Here is a 27,514-nt window from a genome sequence, read left to right as displayed (position 1 = left end):
ATTTGCCTTCTGGTTTTCCCTAAACCTGCTCTATTTGGTAGCAACATCACTGATGAAAAGAAAAATAATCCTACAATTTCTGCTTTAGCCAGCCGATGTTTGGCTCGATTGTGTGCACCAAGCCTAGTGTACAGGCTGAGATGGGCTGCCCGCTTTCATTTGCTAAGCATTGACTGAGAGTCGATACGTTCACAGCGGGTGAGGGCCCTGACAATGAGGGGAGAGGGGAAAAAACAACTACATGGTCCTGAAAGGTGCGGTGGGTGCAGCAGGCTGCCGCTGGGCTCGGGTGGATGATTGCGGTTCCGCGGATGGATGTGATGCTAAATGACTGGTGATAATGGAGTCTCAGAGTAGATTTCTGCTTTCTGCTATCTCTTCTGGCGGTGAAAACAACACACTTGCAGGCATACACAAACACGCACGCACGCACGCACGCACGCACACACGCACGCACACACACACACACACACACACACACACACACACACACACACACACACACATCTCTCTGCCCAGGTACAGTATGTGTGGTTGTGGTCATAGATGATATGATTGATATCGATACAAATATTGATGTACTGTATGCACATTTCTGTGTAGCCTTTTTATACGCTTCGATGAAGCAATACACACAAACACCCGGCCTCCCTGTAATCCAAAAATAGCACTTCAATTCCACACTGAGAAGAAGGTGCAGAGGATTTGACAAGTTCACCTCAGAGTCAAGAAACGCCTTGGATTTATCCTCCTGTGTTCACAGAATATTTAGAGCCTGAATGTTCCCATTCCATCCAGCTGCAGTTGAAGACCAGAACAAAGGGGGGTGCAGCTCATTTTGCGTTTGTTGTTGGATGGTGAGAGATTTTCCACACCCCAACTAGTGAAATGTTAACCACTTAAACCCCAGGATACATATTCTGGGGGAAACTAACAGAAAATAGCAGCTCTACATGCTCACTACGCGTTGTGTGAGCATGTACGGTAGATCGGCTATTTTCAGTGAAGATATTGTCGTTGTCGGGTGGAAACCTCGTATCTCCAGGTTTCAACTGTGTATGTTCTTTCGCAAAGTAAAGCCCTGCTTCATCATGCAAGGCCGTCGCACAAAAGTAGTGAAAACAGCCGATCTACAAGCACACAACGCCTCGCGGTGCGAGGCGTTGTGTGCTTGTAGATCGGCTGTTTTCACTAGTTTAAATCATTAAAATAATAAATGTAAACGGTTTTGGACATACAAGGTTTTCACCCGACAACGACGATATGTAATGCAGAGTGAAAACTGAAAAGTCACTTGAGCCTTGAGGGACTGATAGGGTTTAGGACGGTGGTTCATGACTTCCACTAGACCTGTGCAGCAACCTTGGATTGCCAAATGGCATTTTCATGGATGTACAAAAACACACACAATATTCATTTAGAGGTTAAATATACCGTAAGTAAAAACTGATGTTGAATTTCTTTCCCTGAACTACATACACAATCACACATTGCACTCTACATTTACCTCACCTCATCTATTTCAGTCTCCTTCTATCTGTCTGTCTGTGTCCCTCCCTCTCTCTCTCCAATCCACTCACAACCACATACAAAGTGGAACACAAAATCCAGCACACGTGGCACTGTAGGGTTATTATATTCGCAATCAACCATTGAATTTCTCACTGTTTTATCTGGAATTACTTGGAGGCGTGCTGTAGCAGAGGCCAATTAGAGCAGGATTTGTATGTTCTATTACTGAAAAGTCATCTCAAAGGTCAGTCCTTGAGTATGGCATTAGGTAAGGTCTGTAGAATAGAATAGTGCGATCTGCCATTACTCTTCTCCTGCCAGCGGCCTTGTGTGATATAAGATGATAGTGTCTTGACCTACACATCATCCCCAATGTATAGAGCTATGGAGAGAGTAAATCCATCTTGTTTTTATGTACCTTCTTTTTTTTTTTTTTTTTTTCCTAAATCGTTAACTAGCCTTGAGTTACTTGCATGACACAGTAAGGATCAATGCTGCTGCTGTATAATTATACCATAATTTACTCAAACTGTATTGGATGGAAGTGTTTTATGGTACCACCCACGGCTACTCTAATACATTAGTTTGTGATGTACATCACTTTCAGTCTTGCATAATAGACTTTGATATTGTGGCATAATTTTCAGGCTAAATATTTGAAAACTGTGAATGGGATTTTTGTGCCAAATAATGTATGAATGTGAACTGCTAGCTGGTTTTAAAATGTTTATTGCTATTGAAATAATGTAGTATTATGCAAAGAAATGTCTTATGAGAGCAAACAAGAGACTGCCTTATTGCATCATTAGTAATGCAGTTCAAAGGTAGCATTTGTTAGCGACCTATGGTGTTAAATGTATTGTGAACATACTAAATAAATGGATTGACCATGTTTTGAAAACACTAAAGGCAAATGTTTGACTAAATCTACACAAAATGACCAACTCTATGTAGAAAATCACACCCAGTGTGAAGTGAGTGATGCTTTTTCTTTTTTTAAACTTTGTTTATTGGATTTTCCAATAAATGTTGATACCATAAGACAAGTAATAGCTTCCTCTAGTACAATCAATCAAATACAAAATTGTAATAAACTGAATGAATTATCACCCAAAACATACAGAGATTACAGGACAAATAAAATAAAACATACAGTGAGCTTTTTATGAGTTAATTTCAATATGAAAAATATAAAACAAAATAAACATTGAGCCATAAAAAAAATAAGCATCCCGCGAAGCTTGACCAATGAGCCAAGTGTGGGACATACATACCGTACATACATACTGTATATACGTAGAAAAACAGACCATGCCAGATGTACTGTAGGAGCGGTTAACGCCGCTCAAAAACACAGCACTCACTTTAAAGAACTTTCTTCTATCTATAATGCGTCGAACAACCACTACTTTGGACACATCAAGACACAATGCATCATTTCATTTTTAGACAAACATTGTTTAACTTCATAACATATGATTCTAATCAGTTATTTCAATTAATTGTCATATTCTTTTGAATTCTCCAGCCCCACCGCATCTCATTGAAAAACCTGAAGATATGCAGAAACCTATTGATGACCCGTTGGTGTGGGAGTGTAAAGCCACAGGGAAGCCCAAACCTTCTTACCGGTGGATGAAAAATGGAGACAATCTGGAGCCTGTGGAGGTAAGACATGCTTAGTGTTGCTAGCACTTTATAATGCCAGATTAACTTCTGCTGCCCAGGTTGGCAGCAAAACAGTTGTGACTCAAATACTAATTGCCTATTTGATGTTTCTGAGTCCCTGAACGGTAATGAGGAACCCTGTGTCATCAAAGCTCCACTACTACCTAGCTATTCTACCAAATCTCCATGCAATTATGGTCCATATTATAACACAGTTCCTCCACGCAGCAATGCAATATGCACTTCAGCCCTGCCAAATATACTGCATATTTGTCAGGACTTAGACCGCGTCTTCTATCCTTTGGTGTGTTCAAAGACTTAACTGTAAACAAGCCAAGTATTTCATGCTAGTCTTGAAAGCACAGTGATGTAAGAGCTGCCCTAATCTTCTGTTAAATCTCTCTTCCCGGAGAGCCATCATTAATCCTGTGCCACCAAAGGAGGAAAGGGAGAGTCTCTGTGGAAGCATACCGTACTTTGTATCCTACATTCAGTCTTGCACCTTTTCTCCCATTCCTGTCCTCCTTATGACTATTGGGATGAGAGATGAGCATGTATAATGTGTATGAGCATGCTTATTATGTGCAACATACACTGCAACCACCCGTGCGTGTTCATCTAACTTAATGGCAGTGAAGCTATGTTGTCGAGTATTCATTAAGGCATTTTGCAAAAGTATGATTTAATATTCTTATGTCTTAGCCACTGGGCAATGCTAGAGCCAGGTTATTTAGAGAAGATTGATGATGGGCACATATTGGACCTGATAAATAAACAAACTTTATGTTAATTTCCTTCATTATGCAAAAATGGCCACAAACACACCGGAGGGTATCGATCAATCCTTAGATGTTGTATATGTAGTTGGATTGAACAAAGCCAGTTTTATTGTTACCAGGGGCAACGCTCCTAACAGCAAAAGGTTTTTCTCATAAAGTCAGATTAGGCTTACTCTCAGCACTGAATAATGAACAATCTGCAAAGTCAAGGTGGAATGTTTTTTTACCACAAGCTTTATCAGAACATACTAGTTTGTGCAGTACACATATACAGTAGAACATCTGTTAGTATTCATGGTGAGAAATACAATCTCTTCTTTTCACAACCATTTTAAATTAACTCTTTAGCTCGAGACCCAAAAGAGAAATTAGACGTTTGCCCGGGGACCAAACTAGTGAAAACAGCAGATCTGCAAGCTCACAACGCGTCGCTTCGTGCCGTTCTCGTACCCCCTGTTTCAACCTCATGCTTACGCAGACAAAAAAAGGGGGGAATTAGAACAAGAATAGCAGAAAGCAACCTAAAAAAGAAGATCTCATATTTTTTTCTGTACTGATTTTGACTACAGTGCGTGCAGCAGGTGCGTAGGGCTTAGAAATGATGATGCGGTTGAATTTGGGGCACAAGGCTGTCCCAATACTAGCTCTGGTCCAGCTCTAGTTAGTGGAGTTCTTCCTAACGCTATGTTCGTCTACCTCCGCACCTCCTTGGCAAAACCGGAAAACCTGCTCGTCTGGTCCAAAAATAACAAAAACTGTTTCGCCCCTCACCAAACCAAATGTATCAGTGGGGAGTTGAAAGCTTACTCTACTTAGTGGACGCAGTCTGAGCCCCCCACCACACGCTTAAAATACATTTCTAGGGCGAAATGAAATATAATCCACCTGATGGAGACACTCTTCCTGGTTGAAGACTGTTTTTACGAAACAGCGCTTCCAACGTCGCAGAGCTGAATAACACCCAATGAGACAAGTGCTCTTTCCGGTTTTGCCAAGGAGGTGCGGAGGTAGACGAACATAGCGTTAGGGAGAACTCCACTAATGCTATGGACCAGAGCTATCCCAATACATGACAATAATAAGTGGATATGCACACGCAAATGGATTAATCAGCAAAGGTGTTACATTGTTTGAAATGTCACCATTAACCACAGCAGCTTAATCAGTGGAAGAGGTAAAGGTCAGTGATGTAGGGAGCTGCAGGAAGAGGATACACCATTTGTTGTTTTTCATTACAGTAAATCAATCAAGACCTTTATTTATTGTCCCGTTCATTGGGACATCTCATCCCACTTAATCCTGCTGCTGATTGTCTAACAGTAACTGATGGATACATGCTACTGTTATTTTGATTTTTTTGAGTGGTGCACACCGCTCCCCCATGTTTGACTGAGTGTGTAGGTCTGTCCCTATGTATGCAGTACCAACAGCTGCAATACCGCTGGGTGACCTACCTTCAAGTGGTGCTGTTGAGCACACACACACATGTACATTTTAACCATTTACAGTATTTATGTTCACACACACAGGGAAAGCATACAGGGACACCCATATTTTAAGAGCAGTAAAGGTTACGTTCACAAACTCATGGATATGTCCTCATGAATGATACAACAAGCATGTCACTCAGCACTCCATGGTCATAAGTAGTGGTACAGTATAATGGCAGCAGAGACAGCACAATACTTTGCCAGCCTTTCTGGCGTGTCTTTGGGCATCCCAGCTGTCGAAACCCTCCAACAACCAGTCCGTGGGTATGTCCTAGGCTGGATCACCAGAGGAAATAAAGTTCTTAGTCTTGCACTGCTGCTTGGTGTTAAAGTGTTCTAGATGTTCTGGTGGACATGCTATTACGACAGCGGACGGACATACCACTGGAAGGCCGCCTATTGCCTCTCTTCCCGGTAGCTGTTCACGGGAGGGGGAGCGTGTCGATATTGCGACGTAGCATTTCTTCAACATCCCATTCGTTTGATGCTGGTGAATGCTAACCTGCCGACGCTGGTGAATGCTATCCGGGTGAATGTTAACCACTATGCCTAAACCTAACCCAAACCCTAACCTTACCTCAGTAAAACTATGCCCAAACTTAACCCTAAAACCTAACCCTAAACCTTAGTCAAACTAATGGCACGTAGAAATATCGAGCCTTTCCCCACAGGAGGTGCCATCAGGTAGCGTCAGCTGTTATAATATAAATGGTACTACTAGTACTAGTGTCAATATAAACAATGGTGATACAATTCATTCTATGTAAGATCACAATCAACGGACACTGCAGAACTAGAGTTGTGATATTAATTTCACAGCTTTCAGAGTCAAGTTCAGTCTCACACAGTAGGTGAGTCATATGGTTTAACTCTCAAAGAATGTATACAAAAAGGTTTTCAATGGATTCTGGTAGTATTGGGCACAAAAATGTACCTCCCAGAAAGCCGTAATTTTCAAGATGGCGTCCCAGATGGCTGCGGGGAGCTTAAAATGGCTATATCTCCAATGGAAGAAATGTTGCAAATGTTGTTTCAACTGATTCTGGTACCTCTGGACATTTTTAAGAACACACTAAAGATTTTGGAAAATACACCTTCCTTAAATGCTTAATTTTCAAGATGGCGTGACTGACGTCCACGATGGCTGCTGGGAGCTTAGACAGCCTATTATCTGGGATGTAAAAAATCATAACAATTGTGCACTTGGTGATAGGTAAGGGCATAAGGTTTTCAAAAAACATCGCAATCAAGTTGGCCTTGCCCCCTAGTGGTCTCTTTGTAATTAATCCAATATTAAATAGGTCAGTATTAGGGTTTAATCCCAGGATCCCGGGGAAAATAGCTGATCTACCACCTCACAACGCGGTGCAAAGTGCCGGTTGTGAGCTTGTAGATCGTCTGTTTTCACTAGGCTACTTCTTAAAGTGATGCGGAGAAAATAAGCACTGACAGATGATATGGTAATGACTCATTTACTTTCTTATTGTTGCATTAATTATGCTTGTAACGTTTTTACATGAGAAACTCTCCAGCAAAGAAATGGGGGGAAACAAATACCCTACTTAAAATGTGAAACTATAGCCTACTCTGTTGGTTTGCATTTCCACACAATATATATTAACCGGCATTAAAACATCTGACAGCACTTTGTGACGGTTTATGAAGTGTAGGCCTATTGGAACTACCATTCTAAATTAGTGGGATGGTTGCGCACTTGCGCTTGGTTGTTTGAACAGAGAAGCGCTAGTCTGGGCTCAATGTTGCTCACTGCAACACAAAGATCATCTTTAACTCTGCTACGTTGTGATCTGTATTTAGTTTTTTTTTATACATACAAGTGAGCACAGAAAACGTCTTTTTACTGAGATATGTGGAAGGAAAATGAATAAGAACATCCATTGCTGCTTGACAGTCCTGCATATTGCGCAGCCACAGAGAGACCGAATTTCTCCAGTGTGGTGGATGATGTGAATTTGATCTGTAATGTCCAATCGGATGAAAGGTCCAGCGAGTCCTGAAGTTCTGATGACAAGCGAGCCCCCACGGACGCGGTGACGGGATAACGTATCCAATCATATCTTTCTAGTGGGCACTTTTTGGGATTTAAAATGAGCTAAATCCTGGACAAATGTTAAACCCTATAGTCAGTATTATGGTTGAAACCCCAAATAATTGATGGAATAGATTTCAATGGATTCTGTTACTATGTATGCTAAATACTGCAACATACTAAAAGCTTAGGAAAAACAAAGCACTGGAAAGGACAGTATGTTTTCTCCCCTGTCTGTCCGTCCGTCCGTCCGTCCGTCCGTCCGTCCGTCCGTCCGTCCGTCCGTCTGTGTGTGTGTCTGTCCCATTAGTTTGTTACCAGCTAATCTCCGGCGCCGTTAGTAATATCAAAATAATGTGTTCATTGTGCCCTTTATAAGGTTTTGGGGGTAATAAGAGAGCTAATACTTTGTAAGAGCACTATAGCAATCAATCTACGCAGAATTGGGCTTTATTTTGAATAAACACCACAACACATTGTCATTCAAGACATCCTTTTGTTGTACTTGTTTATACTGTCATACTGTACATCAACTAAAGCAGCCCACTGTTGTTGGCAAATGACATTGCCAATCATTTTAATTCAGCATACGGCGTACAGATGGCACCCCCAGGTCCCCTGCATGAGAAACTGCTGATTTAAGAGGAACGTCATGCTTAATTAATAGCAGCCGTAAACGGGAGTGCTTTCCATGCACGGACTGATAGGACACCATTTACCCCCCCTCCTGCCAGCAGGCATATTCACCCCAGCACAACCGGAGCCACTGAGCACTATATGGAAATTCAGGCGCTCTAACCTGCCCGAACACAGGATTAGTTTGTGATCTTTCAATGAGGACAGGCTTTTCACATGGCAGTACTTTAATCCCCTGAGACTGGAGTTCGACCCCTCACAGAAAACCCCTATGGAAATGGAATCTAATGCAATTATGGGTGAGCCTGCGGAAAACACGGCAGATGAAGGGCAAGCGGAGACAGCACCTGACATAGTTTGAAGGGAGACATGAGAACTGATTAGGATCTAAAATTCATTTGCGAGGGAACCTAAGTAAAAACTGAAGACGGATAAATGTTTAGGATTAACAGCTAGTTTATACTGCACATGGTGGTTCTCAAACAGTTTTGGTTTCAGTGCCCCTGAAACCAAGTAACTCAAAGTACCGCCTTTTCCAGTCAACATTTTGCTTAGAAAACTGTAAGAGAAAACCATAGCTAACATATAATGCAATGAATGAATGATAACTCACCTTTTGAATAATATAAGATTGCAAATAAGAAATGAAGTTAAAGCGTTGCAGTTTGTGCCTCCTGAGCATATTCATTTTAAACAACTGTGGCCATAACATTTGTAAATCCAGTTTTGATGTCTGTAAAGCAGCATAATGGCAAAAAGTATTGCTTTGAACTCAATAACAATTGTGCTAGTCAAGCTTTTATTTAATTTGGTTCAAGTTTTTTCAATGTTTTTTATTAATTCAACATTACAGTAAAATTCATATGTATACCAATTTGACACTCACACAACTACTGTAGTACCCCTAAGTACTCATTTGAGAAACACTTCATCGAACAACCTTGTTATTGTAATATGAACAAAATAAAGACTATTATTTCAGTTGAAAATTCGTCCTTTTTGTTGTTTGTGGTTGTTCAATGAAGTATGAATTAGCCCTACTGTAAGTGTCCAAGTCAAGTTTATACTTCATTACTCCATCACTTCACCCTCACTCTTCCAGTGAGTAGACAGACAAACGTTCTCCTTTCAGTCAGACAGGGAAAGGGATACATAACAGCTCAGGCAGATGAAATAGAAGCCAGTGTGTGTGGACATAAGTGCATACAACACTTAGTATGTATACAGCATACCTATCAGAAAAGCAATTTTCACAATTCAGCATACCTCAGATGTTACGATATTCCTTCCCTTCCCTGCCCCCTATACTCCTGCAGTGCTGAAGGGGAAACAGGCCCTGTGGTGCAGCCGCAGATATAAATAGGGCATGGTTTTATTTCACTCTCATAAACATGCAGATTGATTAGGGTCATTTTCTGCTACCCTGCCTCCATCCACCCAAGCCCTTCCCTCCATTAGTGATGAAAACCTAGATTTATTGCCACGTCTGTCACTTCCAGACCATAATTCACTGGCCCACTGGCTGGCCACTTTTATGTAGATGAGCACGGGGAATAAGGCATACTCTAAAGGCATGTGTCTCTATGTCCATAGGAGCGCATACAGGTGGCCAATGGGGTGTTGTCAATCAGCCGCCTGACCCTGGCTGACATAGGAATGTACCAGTGTGTGGCTGGTAATAAGCATGGCGAGGTCTACTCCAATGCCGAGCTTCGAGTTATAGGTAAGACTATAGACTGCATAATTTGGTGTGCATGTGTGTATGTATTAGCATGTGTGGATATGGATATGTACTTGTGTGTGTCCACTTGGTTGAGTGCGACCCAGGGGTGGAATGGGCATCTGGCATACCGGGCCGACTATATAAGTGGGCCTTCAATAGCACCGGCCCACAGAGCAAAGAGACATTGGCCCACTGGCTTTACTATCATCGAAATACTGGCCTAGTAGCCCAATCATAGGCTACTGTGACCCAGGAGTCTCAAACATTTTACAGCAGGGGTCTTCAACAGGGGGTCCGGGACCCCTAGGGGGTCCTCAGAGTTACTACAGGGGGGCCACCAAATCCTTGTGTGATAGGATATTTATTTTAAATGAACAACTTGAACCCTTGCATCCCTATACTCTGAGGAGAACGCTGCGAGGCGTTGAGAGCTTGTAGATCTGCTTTGGTGTAGAGGTAAAAACAGAGAAGACCAAGTACAGAGTGAAAGGTCAAGTTTACTAAGTATCGACGATTTAAGATTTTATGTGGTTAAGTGTCAAACAAGTCTGAAATCGATGAGAATCTCCATCACACATACAATATGTAGAGGGGTTCCCTGCTTCATCTCCCTCTCAGCTAAGGGGTCCTTGGCATGAAAACGTTGAAGAACCCTGTTTTACAGCATACAAGACCACAACGCATCTGCTGCGACGCATTGTGGGCTTGTAGATCTTCTGTGTTTGGTTCGTGTCGGTTGTGGTGGGCCGGTCTGGGCCAAGATGCCAGGGCCGAATGTATGTCCCAATCCAGCCTCGGTGCGATCCCAGAAAAAGAACTGTCATACGATGGTGCAATTGGTGCATGCACTGCACCCGTTTCAGGTACCAGTTGTATTACAACTATTAGAGCTATTATGAAATTGCACAACGCAATCTTCTGGTACGAATAGCCTACCCTAACACGTGTACAAAGTTGTTCACATCTGCCAATCTGTGCACCCAGCTCCACAAATAGCTGTGCGACACACACAGTTTTAACCTTAATGAAGAGGCTAGAGTGCTGTCTGTGAGGCGAGACATTTTTGGGCGATCTCTCTCTCTCTCTTTCTCTCTCCCACTCTCTCGGAGTCAGTCAGAGTCGGAGCCGGAGAGTAAGAAAGAGAAACAGAGAGAAAGCGAGAGCAGTAAATGTAGGCAACATTTCAAGTTGTGCAATCTGATTATTGGTGGAGGATAACAATTGGCATAAGGAATTAATAATCGGACTTTGAAGATTACAGAGAGACAGTATGAATGACAGACATATCCTTGATAATCACGTGTGGTATTAAGACCGGGTATGCACAGTGCGCACGCATTTTAACCGTCCGACCGGCGCAGTCCCAGTGGGTGCTCGCTATCTCCCGTGGGTGCTCGAGCTCCCGGGCACCCACAGGCCACAGCATCGCCGCACGCATACGAGTGTTTGTGTGTATGTGTGTGTGTATTTGTTTTCAAGTTTGCTCTTCCCATGCTCAATACCAGGGGATGACCTCTGGCCTCTCTCTTATTGGCCACTAATTGAAAAGCATTCATTATAAGATGAAAGCGTTGGGGTGACAGTGATGTATGCCAGAACTGCTGCGCTCAACCAGCCTCGCCCATCTGCACTGTCAAACTGTCACTCTGCTCTCTGGGCTGGCCGCAAGCTCTCACTCACCATTCAGCCAGCACAATGCCTCATCATTGTCAGGACACACACCGATTCAACACTGCCCAGCACATCTGTTCTGCTCCACTTCAGGAAGATTCCATTCCAAAGACACAAGTCATTGGTAACACTTTACATAAAGGGTGGGCCTATAATTGCATTTATAATGCATCATAATGCATTATAAATGTGGTTATAATGCATTATAGACCCAGCCTTAAAGGATAGTTCACCCCAAAATGACTTTTTTTCTATTGATTACTCATGCCATAGAGACTTGAGTTCAGTAATATTTGATGTATTTGTCTTATTTGTCTTATATTAAGACAAAAATGTGATTATAGCAAATTTACCCCCATTGATTCCGGATGGGGACCTGGATGCATGGCCCTGGATGGGGACCCAAATGAATGGCAGTGGATGGGGAAACCGTCAGGGTACTTTTTTTTTCTTTCTAGTTTTTGTCTTAGGAATGCGACAAAAAACAAAGAATATTATTGAACTCAAGTCTCCATGGCATGAGTAATCAATAGAAAAAGGTCATTTGGGGGGTGAACTACTCCTTACACCTTTAATATAAAGTCTTACAATTTCTTTATTAACAACTTTCAACCTAACGTCCTGATTTTTGCCGTGCCATAACAGGCGAAAAATGCCAAACATGTCATCATCACCATACCTTTATTTCAACACTGAGTACAATTGAGTACAATTTAAATGTAGCCGACATACATACACAATAATCAACAGAAATCCAGAAATATACATTCATATACAGCAATATATTCATCTTATTCCTCGCCCCGCCCCCGGCTTCCTGTTCATATCCTGAAAGAAGCTGAAAAACATCATTGGGTTTCCTGTGTCCTTGCATTAAAGTGAATGAACATGTGTTGCCATGTCTGCTTATAATAAGCAATTTGTGTCTTTTAAAAAATAGTGTTGCTTATTGGGCTTACTTTCTAATATTTTTTAAACCAGTGGTTCCCAAATCTTTTCATATCAAGGACCCCAGATTGACATATTTGTCCACAGTCGGAGACCCCCACATGAAAATATGTGGTGCCAGGGACCTCCACACATATTTGTGTTGTTAAAATGTTTCAAAAATATTCAAAATATTTTTGTTTTTATTTCCTCAATATTTTTAAATAGCAAATATACAAGCGCACAATGTGTCACAATGTAAGACATTGTGAGCTTGCTGATCTGCTATTTTCAAACGTAAATGTAAATGTAAAGTAGTAAAACTGAGCCTAGTTAATTCTATTGGGCTTATTTTTCATAGACCTGGCCGCTTGTTTCAAAATCTGGCAACAGACAATTGCCTGTCACTTCCTTACTTGGGATCTCTTGTTCTTAGACTTGGGAGGAAGTGAAAAAATGTTTTTGAAGCAGCACACAGGGAAAAACTCTCTAGCGCCCTCTGTAAAAGGCAATGGCTGCCTCCCTAGAGAGGGCCAGGAATAAGGTGAATTAAAATACATGAATCAGAACACAGAAAATACTCAAAAAAGAAAGAAATCCAAGAACTAAAAATAGATAAAGTAAAAATGTTATTAAGTAGTTACGATGCAACACGTTGTGAGCTTGTAGATGGATATTTAAGGTACACGGGTAGACAGACAGATACAGAGATCTCCATACAGTATGTGGCACACAGGGAGACAACAGGTACTCTGACAAAGCCCACGACACTATGACTCAGACATATCGGTCAGATCTGCAATTCGGAAAAACGTAGGTGTGAGGGCAGCTCGACTCTAGATGTGAGGGCCGCAGAGTGCCCTGAACATCTAGTGTTCTAAAAGTGTGAAAAACATATTTTTCTTTTCATAGGCACTTGAAAGCAAATGATAGAGGTTTAGGTTACTTGGTTACCTTGCCATGATGTAACTCCAAATATTGGTGATATGTCTTCAATGGTCGCTTAGTTGATTAGAAATTGATATTCCAAAATTGACTCCTCAGTATTGGCAGAAGCTGCTGCAGAAATCAATGAGGAGATTATTTTGCAATATCAAGGTAACTAGGCTACGCAAGCCTCTTCTGAAGTGTCATTTGGCTTTAAGTGGTTTCGGGGACAGTCCTGTGCAGGTCGACACTAATTAAAGTGTTTATAGCAGGTTGTGGAAGTATTCGTGTCATGGTGGAAATTATCATGATGAAATGGATGTGGGCTAAATCTGAAGAGCATGACATTTGCCTTTGTTTTTCTTAGCTGAGGAACGTATTTCCTGTTAATTAAAGGAGTGCACATTTTGTCTTTCCGCCAACTTGATTAAACATCACACACACACCGTTCACTTTGAAGTGTACTTGAGCATGCACAGTAAAATCCTCAGTGTTCATTTAACCAGATGAACCCTAGAGCACTGTTTCCCAAACACTGGGACGGGACACATTTGTGGGTCGCGGACACATTTTAATTTGTTTTTTGATCATTATTATTTAAAAGCTTTTTCAAAAAACATTCCCCAAAAAGATTTTCATGGGAAAAAATGCAATGATTTTCAAGTAATTTCATTAATAAATAAAAGAAACATCTCGGAAATTCCATAAAATAGAAAACAAATGTTTAAGATGTAGTGAAAATAGACGATCTACAGTACAAGTTTGTGAACCACTGCCCTAGAGTCCCTATTCTGGGCATGTTATAATAAGCGAACATTCAGCGAAAACAGGCAAACAAACACTCTTCAAGGTGACTCTGAGAGTGTGGAAAGCGACCCAAGTAGACACGTAATTCGTACACTGAAATGTACATAGACTTTTACTATGTTGCAAATCGTTTTCATGCACATTTACATTCCTTTTCTATTAAACCTATAAAGTACATCTAATCTATACGTGAACAATATGCATGACTTTAACTGAAATGTGTGATTATTTTCCCTAATTAGTTGCCTTCATTGTTAAATTATTTATAAAGTGCAGTCACATGCTCATGGATTCCTTGTCGCTTAATAAAAACTATTGATGAAATCATAATCCATTAACATGCGTCGTCCATCTGCAACGGTACATGTCACAGTTCTATTGTACAATAGGTGTGCCTTTATGTTTATTTATTTTATTGTAAGAATGTCAAGATATGAGATCTAATCTTTACGTCATTTGTCGTTCATTTATTAGTTATGATCATGCAAATGCCCAATGCAGTAATGGAAAAGTATAACTTTAAAAGAGAGCATTTTCGAGCGAAGGAGATGGGTGGGTGTGGGTTTTACACTCGCCGTTAATATGCTGGTCTTGTTTCAGCTGTTGCCCCAGATTTCTCTCTCTACCAACTGAGGAGCCAGACGCTAGTGAAGGAGGGAGGAGACATGCTCATCGAGTGCAAGCCCAAGATGTCTCCTTGGGGTGTGATCTCTTGGAGGAAGGGCAGTGAACCGCTGCGAGAGAGTAACAGGTACCAACAGTAATGTTTTCTACCCAAAACCATTGTGAGGGATTTGATTTTTTCTTTTTTTTTCTTTTCATTCCAGCATTATCATTGGTTTTGGCCAGGTAGATACAGCTCTCTGAAGGGCCATGGTAATGTGTTATTGATAAAGATCTAGCCCTAAACACCCCCCGGCTCCTATCATGTTGCCTCCGTCTAGATGTAAGGCTCGGTATTAATACCGTATCATATTGCTTCTTTTGCTCACACTTATAAGTTGGTTGCACACTGCAGCGTTGTTTCGTTGCGAAATGCATTTTTCAGGGCAAGGAGAGAGAGAGAGCGAGATAGATAGAGTAAGGGACCCGCAGTGGTCCGAAAATAAATACGAAACGGGTGGCAGTGTGCTAACGTGATTGACATAACGTGAGGTTGATTTCTTTATTTACGTGCTCCGAAATTCGCTCCTATATTCGGCCGAAAGAACGCAGCAGTGTGCAACGACCTTTACATTCAGAAGATTGACTTCCATTATTCTAAATGGAGGTGTCACTTAAACCTAACCTAAACCTAGCCGCAAATTGCAACACTAGATTTTTTTTAATCGGATGAATCTAGGGTTGCAATACCTCCCATAGGCAGCCAATGCATCAAAACAGTTTTTTGCTATCTGATTGTATTAAACGACTTCAAACTCACCAATATTGTGGCTCTATGGAAAGCTTGGAATTTACTCTCTCTATCTGCAAAGTGTTTGTTTCAGAAAAATCCACAGTAGACATGTTATGAGTTACTTTCTATCCAAGAAATTTGGTTCAGGTGATTATTTTTTCTAAGTCCTGGAGTTTGGAAGCGCTCGTGGAAAATCCCTCAACGGTCCTGTGACCACCTGGTTCTAAATGTCACATTATGCAGGAGGCAGCGGGACATGGCGTTATAGAAGACAAGCGCTTCCGAAGTTCAACACTTATAAACCAACTTATAAATAAACCATGTCTGCTCGGATTTCTTGACAGAAAATAAATCATAACAATTATACGGTGGATTTTTCAGAAACAAACACTTTGCAGATAGCAAGAGTAAATTCCAAGCTTTCCATAGAGCCGCAATATTGGTGAGTTTGACGTCGTTTAATACAATCAGATAGCAAAATAACGTTTTGATGCATTGGCTGCCTATGGGAGGTATTGCAACCCTAGATTCATCCGATTATAAAACATCTAGTGTTGCAATTTGCGGCTAACCTAAACCCTAACCCTAACCTCAGTGGGGGTATTTCTGAATGGGGATGTTTCTAAGTGGGGGTGTTTCTGAATGGGGGTCTGCCCCCCCACCAAAGCTTTGGAAAGACCTGGAAAGACAGCAGCTGGGGAAACATCTTGTTAGGATCAGATACAGCAGAGGATCAGATAGGTGCTGTTCGTTGTTTTCTTCCCACCAAGGTTGCAGGCTGCTGGGTGGAACTCGAGTGCTAATCAGGTGCTTTTCACACTCAGTGGGGATGATAAGAGAACCAGGCCTCTAAGGTTTAATTCTGTACTTGCTCGCAAGCGCACCGATTAATTTCCGGTTTACAAGATCACAGCGCCTCGCAGCGGGGCAGGTTGTGAGCTTGTAGATCGGATATTTTCAATGTGCAACACCCATGCGGTGCTAAGTAAAAATCAAGCATATAAGTGTGCAACTACTGACATATTGTCCAAGCTCCTCTGAGATAAAGGATGAGTGTAGCCTCCTGCTATTAGGCGTGTGTGTGTGTGTGTGTGTGTGTGTGTGTGTGTGTGTGTGTGTGTGTGTGTGTGTGTGTGCGTGCGTGTGTGTGTGTGTGTGTGTGTGTGTGTGTGTGTGTGTGTGTGTGTGCGTGTGCGTGTGCCTGTGTCTGTGTCTGTGTGCCTGTGTGCGTGCATGCGTGTGTGTGTGTGTATGTGTGTGTGAAGAGTTGGGCACAAGAGCCTGGCCCAACAGCCTCAGTCAGTACAGACAGGGGTCACCTATTGGGTGTCACCACTGCGGTGCTGAGTTTTGCCAGGATTTGCCTACACACAAAGCAGTGTTGTTGCTTGCCAAACAAAGTGGCAGGGAATTTGCATAGTGGTTTCGCTGTTGGTGCCCTTCAAGTCGCCCTGTGTGACGTCTGTTGTAGGTAGACCATTTTGATTTTGTTGTTTTGAATGTATTGCTTTGACTGAGTTCACATTTCCCTTTTAAATTAAATTGCAGTGTCTCCGTAATCTGCATACTATTGAATACTATCGAGGTCCTTTGTTACAATACATTATTTAATTGGTTATACTTGCTTCCCAATAGTCGATGTTATACCGTAGTCTTGAATCTTGATTCTAGACTATAATGTGAGTACTGTACTGTACATGACCAGTGGATGTGATAAATAAGGGATTATTTGACTTGAGCAATTTATATCTCGACATTCGTTTCCCTCAGACCAGCAAGTGAAAGATGGATTGATTGTGGTCGTTTAGCCCAGTCCTTTAGTGCACTATCAGGTTAAATCTTCATTCTGTGTTTGTGGGGGCTGCATGGTTCAGAAATGATAAAGGCACATTATAAAATGTGGATCAGTTTCTTTGCTGTCATAATCACAATCTGTCATGTTAATGGACAGTCGGTGGATGGAATTCTAGTATGGTGTGGTGTCTGTATTCTGGTAAGGTCCAGGGTCCCTTTGAGATTCAGGAATGGCGTATTTGGCTCTGACCACCATGGCTTTGGTCTGACACAGGTTTGCAATTAAAAATAAAGGTGTTGGCATCATAATCAAAGTGCACCGAAGGCTGGATTTCTGGTTTTACAGAACATAAAAATTCATGCCAAAGCCATTGAAAGGGATCTTTTGGACCCTCTTAACTGCTTATCTATTAGTATTTTTCCCCCTTTTATATCCAGCTTCAGACTCGGTTTCAGTCAGAACTCAGTACACAAAAACACATGCAGCGTACACATCACATCACACATTGTTAGCATATAAGGTTTGATAAACCATGCAGTGAAAGTGCTTCTCATCTCTTGCTGTTGTCATTTCTAGTTTATTGGGCTGCCATGTTTATTATGCTTCAGTACCACAGTGGAACCAAGCCCCTATGTATTTTTGTGTTATCCTTTTAACAATCATTGTCAACTGTACATCTGTACAATTTGCAAACTGTTAATACATTATATAAAAAATAGAAAATAAACCTATCCTCACATACCAACCTGTCGGCTAGCGTCTGCAATATTCAGCACTGCAGACATGAAATATTATTATGATCAGTTATGCGTTATCATGCTGGCATCCATATTTTGGAGAAACGTTCAAAAATGCTTAAAAACAACAACATTTAAACGTGTACGTGTCTATGGAGTTAACTTTACTCTAATAGACCACCGGGTGTGGTTATAATGTGCAAATTGCCTTCCCTGTGTATTTTTAGATTCTTCCTGAAAGCTGAAAGCCACAGAGTCAAAATGCCCAGTCGAAAAACACAGATTTAATGACGTCATAAACTCATCCCCTCCCCTTTTACCATACACCCAACACTGTGGGTGTGGCTAACTTCAGCTGGGTCACCACCCACCTGACAACCAGGCATACTTAACACTTATGTTGCAATGATTTTTTCTCTTCAATGTCTCGCGTTGCCATGGTTACCATAGACTTCCATGTAATTGTGCAATTGTGTAAAAAGTGCACGCCCATGCCTAGATGATGCACCACGTGTGTAGATGCTGTTCACAGCTTTCAAACAAAAAAATCCGCTTGGAAATCCGTTCAGGCATTCATGATTTATGGGCCATTATGTTTTCTTCAGATGTAAACAAACATGGCTGCCATGTTTGAAAGAATGGGTTGGTATGGGGGTTAAACATGCAATTTCGCGATCGCGATCATGCCTAATACATTTCTGGAGGTCCAAAAAAAAAATTTGAAAAAAAAAATTTGAATTTTTTTTTTTTTTTTTTTTTTCAAAAACGGCCCAAACTCGGGAAACTCGGGGTTGGCACAGCGTTGGTATCAATACAAACTCGGGAAACTCGGGGTTGGCACCAGATGTGTTAATGAACCGGTGGGTGTGGCTACATAAAAAATAAATAACACTTTCTGTACACTTTTTTGGAAAGAATCTTCCTCCTAGTATAATCATAATACCTGATCATCATGTTGTAGGGAGGAAAGTAATCATGGCACCCCATCTTTAAAGACCAAATTATAAAAACAGCGAGAGCTTGTATGCTGTATCTGCCATTGTACAAAGTATTTAGGGCTTAAGTGGTTAAAGGCGATCAATGATCGATATAGATCAGTGCGTGCGTGTGAGAGCGACTGGGTTTGGTCATACACCTATTCAGAAATCTGCAACGATCCAAAGGGGGCGTTGCGAACCCCTTTTGTTGAAGATTAATTGCCTTAATTGCGTTAGAGCTCTACATTGGCTTCTGTGGGAGGGGAGCCGATGTCACCAGCAGGGTAATCCATCTTCATAGCAGCAAGCCCCCCCTTCCCTTCCCTTTTTTTTTCTCCGTAGGAGCCCAGAGAAGGGGAGGGGAGAGGGAGGGAGGGGGGGTCTTATCTACCCCAGACAACCCTGCAGGGACACGGTTTAGATGACATCAGCTGGAACAAAGCAGCTGAGAGCGCAGAGCAGAGCCGGTCTTGCTGATGAGTGTGTAAGTGGGCCGTGTCAGGCGCGGAGAGCAGCCCGAAAAACACGGCATTTCAATATGTCACTGCTAGGAGGAAATCAAGTTTGTTAGCCTCCCCTCACTCACGCCCCGCACACAACATCAGATCCCCCCTTTTATGAACTGGTCACCAGGTTGTGCTGACGTTATGTTTCGCTCGGCCCCTGGATTTAAGACCATATACCTTAAAGACCTTGAGTATTTATCTTGATCAAGTGTGACACCTCTGCACATATTTGGCCTACAGGTATTTTATACCCCTTTGAGAGTGCTACTGTATTTGTCCTTGGAGGGAACTATTAAACGGTTTTCAGCGTTGACTGGGGGTTGATCCGGGTGCTGTTGCATCATATGCGGTTCACCTTTTTCCACCTCACAAGTGTAATTGTCTTGTTTACATCGTTAGTGAGCTACAGTGTGTTATTGTTATATTAGTTGTTATTTGTGGTGTTCACTTTCTGTGATGCCGCTCATTGAGATACAATGATTGAAATTATAGCAGGGGTCTTCAAAAGAGGGTCCGGGACCCCTAGGGGGTCCTCAGAGTTACTACAGGGGGTCCTCCAAATCATTGTGTGATAGAAACCTTTTTCTCCTTTTTTATATTAACCATGTGAACCCTATTGTCCTTATTCTGAGAACTTTAGCCAAAAATAGCAGATCTACTTGTAGATCGGCTATTTTTGGCAAAGAGGTTTGGTGTAGAGGGGAAAAAGAGCAGACTAAGTACAGAGTGAAAGGTCAAGTTTATTAAGTATTGACGGTTCAAGTGGTTAAATATCTGAAAACACGAATTGACATGAATCCAAAATACACGGAGGATTGTGCCGTCAAACAACGAAACTATGGAATCTATGAAAAGGTTGTGGGGGTCCCTGCTTCATCTCTCTCTCAACTAAGGGGTCCTTGGCCTGAAAACGTTGAAGACCTCTGAATTATATGTTAACAGTTAACACTGTTCTATAGTCACTTCAGTACTGTAGGTCTATTTAAAGAAATGTGTTTTATGAGTTCCGCGTCATCCAAAAAAAAGGTCATATGGTCTATAGTCGCAGTTGTGATCCCTCATTTTGACAATGGGTGTTATTTTGAGAGCACATTGAGGTGCCTATAAGGAACATACGTTATACTGAATGGAGCTAACAATTTAAACTCCAAACACACCTGCCAGGCCGCTGCCTATAATCAGTCAAAATGGCACGGCTTCCATTAGTGTGAGTCGATAATGTAGGTTCCCCCACATAGACAGGCTTAAAATACATCACAATGTACCAGTAGCAATATTACAAATGCTTATTATATCTTATACAAATGATTTAAAAGCATAAAAAGTGACCCTAACCCTAACCCTTCAATAATTAAATTGTGTATTTTGATGTCTTCGCAAATATTAAGAAGCATATTATACATTGTAATTTGTACACTATTGCAAATACAGGACAAAAAAGATCTGCAATTCTGCTCTCTCTGCTCCCATTAATTTGGATAAAAATAATAACTAAGGTTGCTATAGAGCATCGCAGTTGAAGCCCCACCCCGTCCTCACTCTGGTGTCGGAAGCGTTTTCCCTATTCATTTCTTCCATAGACATTTCATAAAGTATTTATTTAAAAAATGTTAAGCCTCGGACAAAGCCACCTCAGCTGGTGAGAAATCGTGACAATATTCATTTTTTTTTAATGCAACGATTAATTAGAAAGCTGAAAAAAAGGGCAGGGTACAAGACTGTGTACATCATTATTTTAAAAATTGCGGAAACTACACTCCCAGAATGCATTGCGAATGACACTTGTTTCCTGAAATACGTCCCTTAAATCACGCTCAGTTTAGTTATCCAGGCCAGCATATGGCCTGACATGTAGTGATTTTCATCTCTGTGGGCGCTCTTATCGTCATCTTTAACATAGTGCATCATATTTGTAAAAGAAAGACACTCGCTCACAGATTTCTGCTGAAGTGCAATAATCCGCCGGGAAGACAGGGGGCATTAAGCTACTTCCGCGGTAACCGCAAGATACATGAAAGAAGAAGAAGCTAGACCAATCACAGACGTCGATTTCACCGGATGTACATTTTTAGCAGTATGGGTAATGCAGTTCTTCACCGTGCGATCTTGATTAAAAACGTGTTTTTACTAAAACTAGAGTGATTGCATACATACTCGGGGGTTCTACAGGAGCATATAGAACCATTTTACAACCACCAGCCTAGTGGTAAGTGTACATTGAATTGCTACAACTTTGTGGCTGATAATGAAAAACCCTATGGTGAAATTGAATGGGATGTTTACTTCCGACAACTCACTGCGATGCTCTTTTACCTTACTCACTGTATGTAGGCAAAGGAAGGCAGATGTCACTGAAAATAGGCTGGTAGTATCTTAAATTGAGTTTGGGTTAGAAACAGGCTAACTTCTATTATACTAAGGTGTGGAATACGATGAACTAATTCCATTAAAGCTGCACTTTCTAACCTTCCTCTTCTACCCCGGGTTTGAACACGGTTTCTTGTGCAAGTTACCTGCCTGCTTTCTCAGGGGATAAATTGAATCTTGACCATCAGGTCAAACTTTGTGTCAGATCCTGTGTCTAAGCGGAGACGTGACCTTTCTTTGACACAACTAAATGTCTCAATAGAAGAGCTAGGGAGACCAAATACAACCATGTATTACATATACTCTACCATACAGATTGGACAAAATTACATTTGATTCATTAAAAAAAGGTAACATATATAGTGCCGCTTTATATATATTTAAATATATCTAAACTGGTTATGATTTAACTACAACCTTAGCACTCATAACAGTGAGTGGATGGTACCGTTTGTAATTTTGACTTTAGAATGGATGTCCTCTGGTTGCAGAGGTCACTCTTGTTTCGTCCAGGTGTCGCTATGCAGCGATTAGGCAGTGCCCGTCAGCTATGAGGACGGCAGGTGTCACAGTCTAGTGGGTAATGCTGAACAACTGTTTGAACAGCTGACATTTGCATGACAGTCACAGTGGTTCAGAACTTCAGATATTGATCTTCAGAGGGTCTTTGTATCTTTATTATAAAGCCTTGCCGATCCTCTGCCAATCACAAGAGCTCACACAGCTAGAGTTCGCAATCATGTGCTTTCTCTCATAATTCATCCACCGTGTCTATATCCTCTCAGCTATGATGCCTTTGTTAGCAAATACCTTTGAAATGTGCTGCAAGATAATTCTTTCAAGAGCAACTTCTTTATTAACTGTACACCAATAGCATGCCATGGCAGACTCAAAGAAGCTTAAAGTTGCAGTAAGTGATTTGTTGTGTTTAAAGTGTTAAATATAGCTCTATATTTGGAATCATTGCTGGAGAGACGGGGGACCCCTGTTACTAAACAAACTTAGCAATGATTAATATACTATTAGTTTAAAATGTTTGTGTTTTAACCAGAAAATATCACTATGGCCACCTCACCATAATAACTCGCACACTGAAAACTGTGTAACAGTCTAATTTTAGTTACACTAACAAAACTCAAAAGTCTTACTACAACGCAAGGGAACTCACTAGGATTTTTGGGAGGAATGACAAGCTAGTGACAATATGCCTTCTTGTAACAGAAGTGCTGATATTATTATAACTACCCAGAATGCTCCTCAAACAATATCCCCGGTGGAGGCTCTAGGCTACAATATGCTGGAAATTGTCATTCAGATATACAGTCTTGAACCCATTGCTTTTTCTCGTTTTTCCTCAGTTCTCAAAAACAAATCTAATTTAATGACATTAAACTCATCAAAATTCCAGACCAATTGAATGCATGAAATGGTATCTTGATAAAAGATCAGCTACCTTGATAAAAAGTCTGGAATAGTCTATCCTATACAAATCTCTTCCAGAACCACAAGGGTCTCTGAATGATCATGTGGCTGTCGAGGTCTACAGTATAACACTTAAAAGTTACATTACATGTGTTCTAGATTGTATTTAGATAGATAGTACTGGTAGAAGTGTAATGGGGCCTTAGAGGGCCATAGAGAAGCAAATGGTTATTCAATGGTTTTGGTTGTGAGATTCAATATCCATTAGTTCTTTGTGGTAACAACACCATAGCCCCATTCATTGTTCTCATATCTTCTGAGATGCTTAAAGCAGTGGTTCTCAACCTGTGGGTCGGGACCCCAAGGGGGTCCCCAAATTATTTTGGGGGGTCTTCAGATGATTACCTTAATGTGCAACATTGATTTCTCTCTCAACAGTAAACAAACCAACATAAGGTTTAAGGGTATAGACTATAGAGGGTATCTGCACATTTCTAACATGACAATTTAAGGACTTTTTAATAACTCTAAAATGACAAATTAAACATTGGCCAAATTGTTAAATATTAGAGGCTGAAATTGTGAAAATTCACACTACTGCTGAGCGTTTGTGACCCGGCGTGATGTTGTAGTGGACAGCGATAGAACTGAAGCTGTCCACTTTACATGAGAGCTAAAAAAAAAACTACTAAAGTGAAAAGAAAGCGCTATGATTTGGAACAGCCTGAAAGTGTTGTCCTAAATCTTATTGCATTTCGATAGGGTGGAGGTTTTTTTGGGTTCAATGTGAAAAAAAGGTCCAGAATCATTTATGGAGCAAAAACCATAGGTCACAGGTGTTACTTTCTCACTTTCTGACAGCCACTGTTCCTCCCAGCCTGTGTCTTGTGGTCCGTCTAAACTAGGCTATGCCTAGAATTTGATTTATTCTTTTAGCTTTATTATTCAAGAGTGACCAAAAGTTTGGCACGCTGCTCCTCTCACAGTTTTTTTTTTTTTTCTGTAGAGAAAAGTTTAATTGAATATTAATTTATCAGTGAATACATTTTCCCCATTGACTTATATATCCATATCCATATATCCATATCCATATATGAAGCTATATCCACATCTGGAGTTTGTGATGTCAGATGTAGAGGTATTGGCTAGCTCCATATGGAGATCTAAGTGATGATCCAGTCGTCTCCATGTAAGGCTATCAAGGGTTTGATGAGGTCAGTTTGTGATCTTCATATATGGAGATCCAGGTGATGATAGTCAGCTCCATAAATGGAGAGAGAGACACACACACAAATAAAAATGTAACTTTTCCCAAATATGGAGATGACTGACATCATAGACCACATGAGACAGACACAGTATGTCCATATATGGGCATTCCAAGATATGGGCTTAATATTGATAACATCAGGGATCTCCATACAGTATGCAAGTTTTCTTTCCCTATGAGGAAAAAGCGATAACCACGCCCCAAGCTCATTTGATTGGTCGCGGCACAGTTAAGACCCGCCCACGGAAGCTTGTGATTGGCTGAACCGGAGGTAGGGAGCGCTCCGCTGTGTTCACTTGAACCGCGCGGAGGTGCCGAAAGTCGGGGGGACGAAGATTTCCTATCCTGTCCCCCTGTTTTACAACCTCAAACGGTGCTGAGTCAGCTCATGCGACCCTCACAACGCTCGACACGGCGACTCGCTCGCTCTGCGGTGTCTCACATGGATCATGGTCACCTGAGATGGCGCGCCTCAGTCATCTCCACCGAAAACAAGCGCTCGGGGCGTGGTTATTAGGGATGCACGATACAATTTTTTCGATATATCCATTTGGATATTTACCGTATCAAATGGCTGAAACTGAATAACCAGTAGGATGTGTTGATACACGTGTAGTTCTTTAAGAAGCTGCCTACTGTATATTGTGTCAACTCATCGTGTGCTTGTGTATGTAACATTTTGATTTGCATCCCTAAGCAAAGTGAATACAAGGACCTTTGGTTCAAATGCTACATGTTGAAAGTTTATTTTTACCACAATTTAATACAATGGCCCCAAGAACATTGAGATATAAATCTGTTTGACTATAATCATATTTTCATCAGCCTAATCAGTTCTTCTTTGGGAGAACTTTTTTCTAACCATTGTCAAACATGCAAACAGTCAGTGGAAGCCTAATCTCTATAAACAGATATCCACATATAAAGAGATAATATTTTTGGCATTGAAATTCTACTAGTTTCCATTTGTAGTAGTCCATTGTAGCATCCAGGTATGCATGTATTTATGCTGGGAAAAAACTGCTAGCTAAAGCTGGATCAGCAAGTTCTTACTGGTCTTGCTGGTGACTAGCTTAGAGTGTGTTTTGGCCACGTTTTTTTTTTTTTTTTTTTTTTTTTTTGGCATAATATGCAAAACCTGCTGTAAATCCTGCTGTAAATCCATTGTTTTTGTCTGACAAACTAGCTACTTGGGAAACAATCTGGTCAAACATGTTGATACCAGCTGGCTACAACGGTAGCCCTGAAAATGTTTACCTTTCCCCCAAAGGAAAAATTGTCATCAGACGAAAGCCTATATGTTTCCTAGGTTAGAGGAAGCCTGCTGTTTGATCTGTCCCACCCACATTAGCTACTCTATCCCCCACACTCAGCCCCATCCACACACAGACATAGATCATTATTATGACAATCTTGAATAGGCTATGATTTCTTAAATTATTGATAAGGTATGCTTTTAGCGCCATGCAGCGTCTGTATGTGTGTCTGTCTCAGGGCCACTCACTAAAACTGAAGTCTAGAGAAACGGCAGAAGTACACTAGGGGGCCTATAGCTGACTCATATAGCTGCTATGCTATATGAGTCACAGATACGTTTTCATGTGGAGTTTGACTGCTGACGTAGTGTGTTACACAGTCTGTTACACAATCCTCAGTGCTAATATAATTATTCAAGTGTATACTTAACCCAAATGGACAATTTGGGTCCATGTTTACGCTAGAGATGGGACGATATGAAAATGTCATATCACGATTATTGTGACAAAATAAATTGCGATTTATGATATTATCGCGATAATCAAAATCCATTATCCTGGGACGAAACATTTGCCAAAAAATAGCAGATCTACAAGCTCACAACGTGTTGCGTTGCAACGCGTTGTGAGCTTGTAGATCGGCTATTTTTTGGCAAAGACATTTGATAGAGAGTGAAAAAAAGACAGTATCAAGTACGTATGTTATAAGAACCTTATAACAATTATAGAGGGAGGTTTAAGTGGAATTGGATATGCAGCTCAGCAAATAAAAGGTGAATTGATCCCAGTGCATGATGGAGGACAATATCACGATAAATGACATCTCCACAATACGATTATCGTGAGTGTTTTTTATCACAATAAACGATAATATTGTATATCGTCCCATCCCTAGTTTACACTGTGTAGGCAGACAGAATGAAATCCGGTCGATCCTGTCAATGATCATGACCAGTTGGTACATTTATACATTCTGCATAATAAATATATCCTTGCTGGACATTTGGTGCAAATAAGCATGGCCATCACGTAAATGAGGAGCTACGCTTCTCACTCTGATCTCCATTTATAGGACCATCTGCTCTGCCAGACACTCCAGAAAGAATCACAAGCCAAAACAGCCTAAGAAGCATTGGTGCAAACTTTGTGTTCATTTACTCATCGCTAATCTTTCCGCGGTGGTTTTGTGTCACACTGTTCCGTTGCAAAGAGACTTTAATAAAGACTCACGTTGAACAACTCTGGCCACGATTTCACGAGGTCCTGGAATTAATCAACACTGTACGGGAAACAGGTGTATTAATAAAGATGATGATTAAACGATCCGTGCAAACGGGCGACCCAGTATGGCTATTTTAGTTCCCTAATTCTGAGGCTGCAAGCTGTTGTGCTTATTAAAAAACATTGTTTATCATGTTTAAATGTCACTTCACATTCTTTCTCATCAAATCTCTAATTTTCTCATTTGCCCCTAATTGAACATCTGCGTGTGAAGTTCTGGACTCTCTGTGGAGGTTGGCCGTTGCATGCTGTGCCAGGAAGGAACACTGAGAGACAGGGGTGTCGCACCAAATCCTGGGTACAAGGATTCACTGCGT

General features: G+C 41.2%; 1 protein-coding gene across 1 annotated transcript in view; it reads left to right on the top strand.

The window, feature by feature from the left end:
* cntn4 (contactin 4) overlaps positions 1–27,514 on the top strand; it is a gene marked incomplete at its 5' end in the record, with an annotated part of 181,972 nt that overhangs the window by 98,606 nt on the left and 55,852 nt on the right. Inside the window, 3 exons of the mRNA XM_080728858.1 lie at positions 3,041–3,180; positions 9,729–9,858; positions 14,791–14,941. Of these exons, the coding sequence (XP_080584984.1) occupies positions 3,041–3,180; positions 9,729–9,858; positions 14,791–14,941 (421 nt within the window). The remainder of the gene's footprint in view (positions 1–3,040; positions 3,181–9,728; positions 9,859–14,790; positions 14,942–27,514) is intronic.

The sequence above is a fragment of the Nannobrachium achirus genome (genome assembly GCF_963921795.1).
Source record: "Nannobrachium achirus genome assembly, chromosome: 6".
NCBI lineage: Eukaryota > Metazoa > Chordata > Actinopteri > Myctophiformes > Myctophidae > Nannobrachium > Nannobrachium achirus.
Note: the sequence above shows the minus strand (reverse complement) of the source record. Positions and strands in the feature narration are given on the sequence as shown.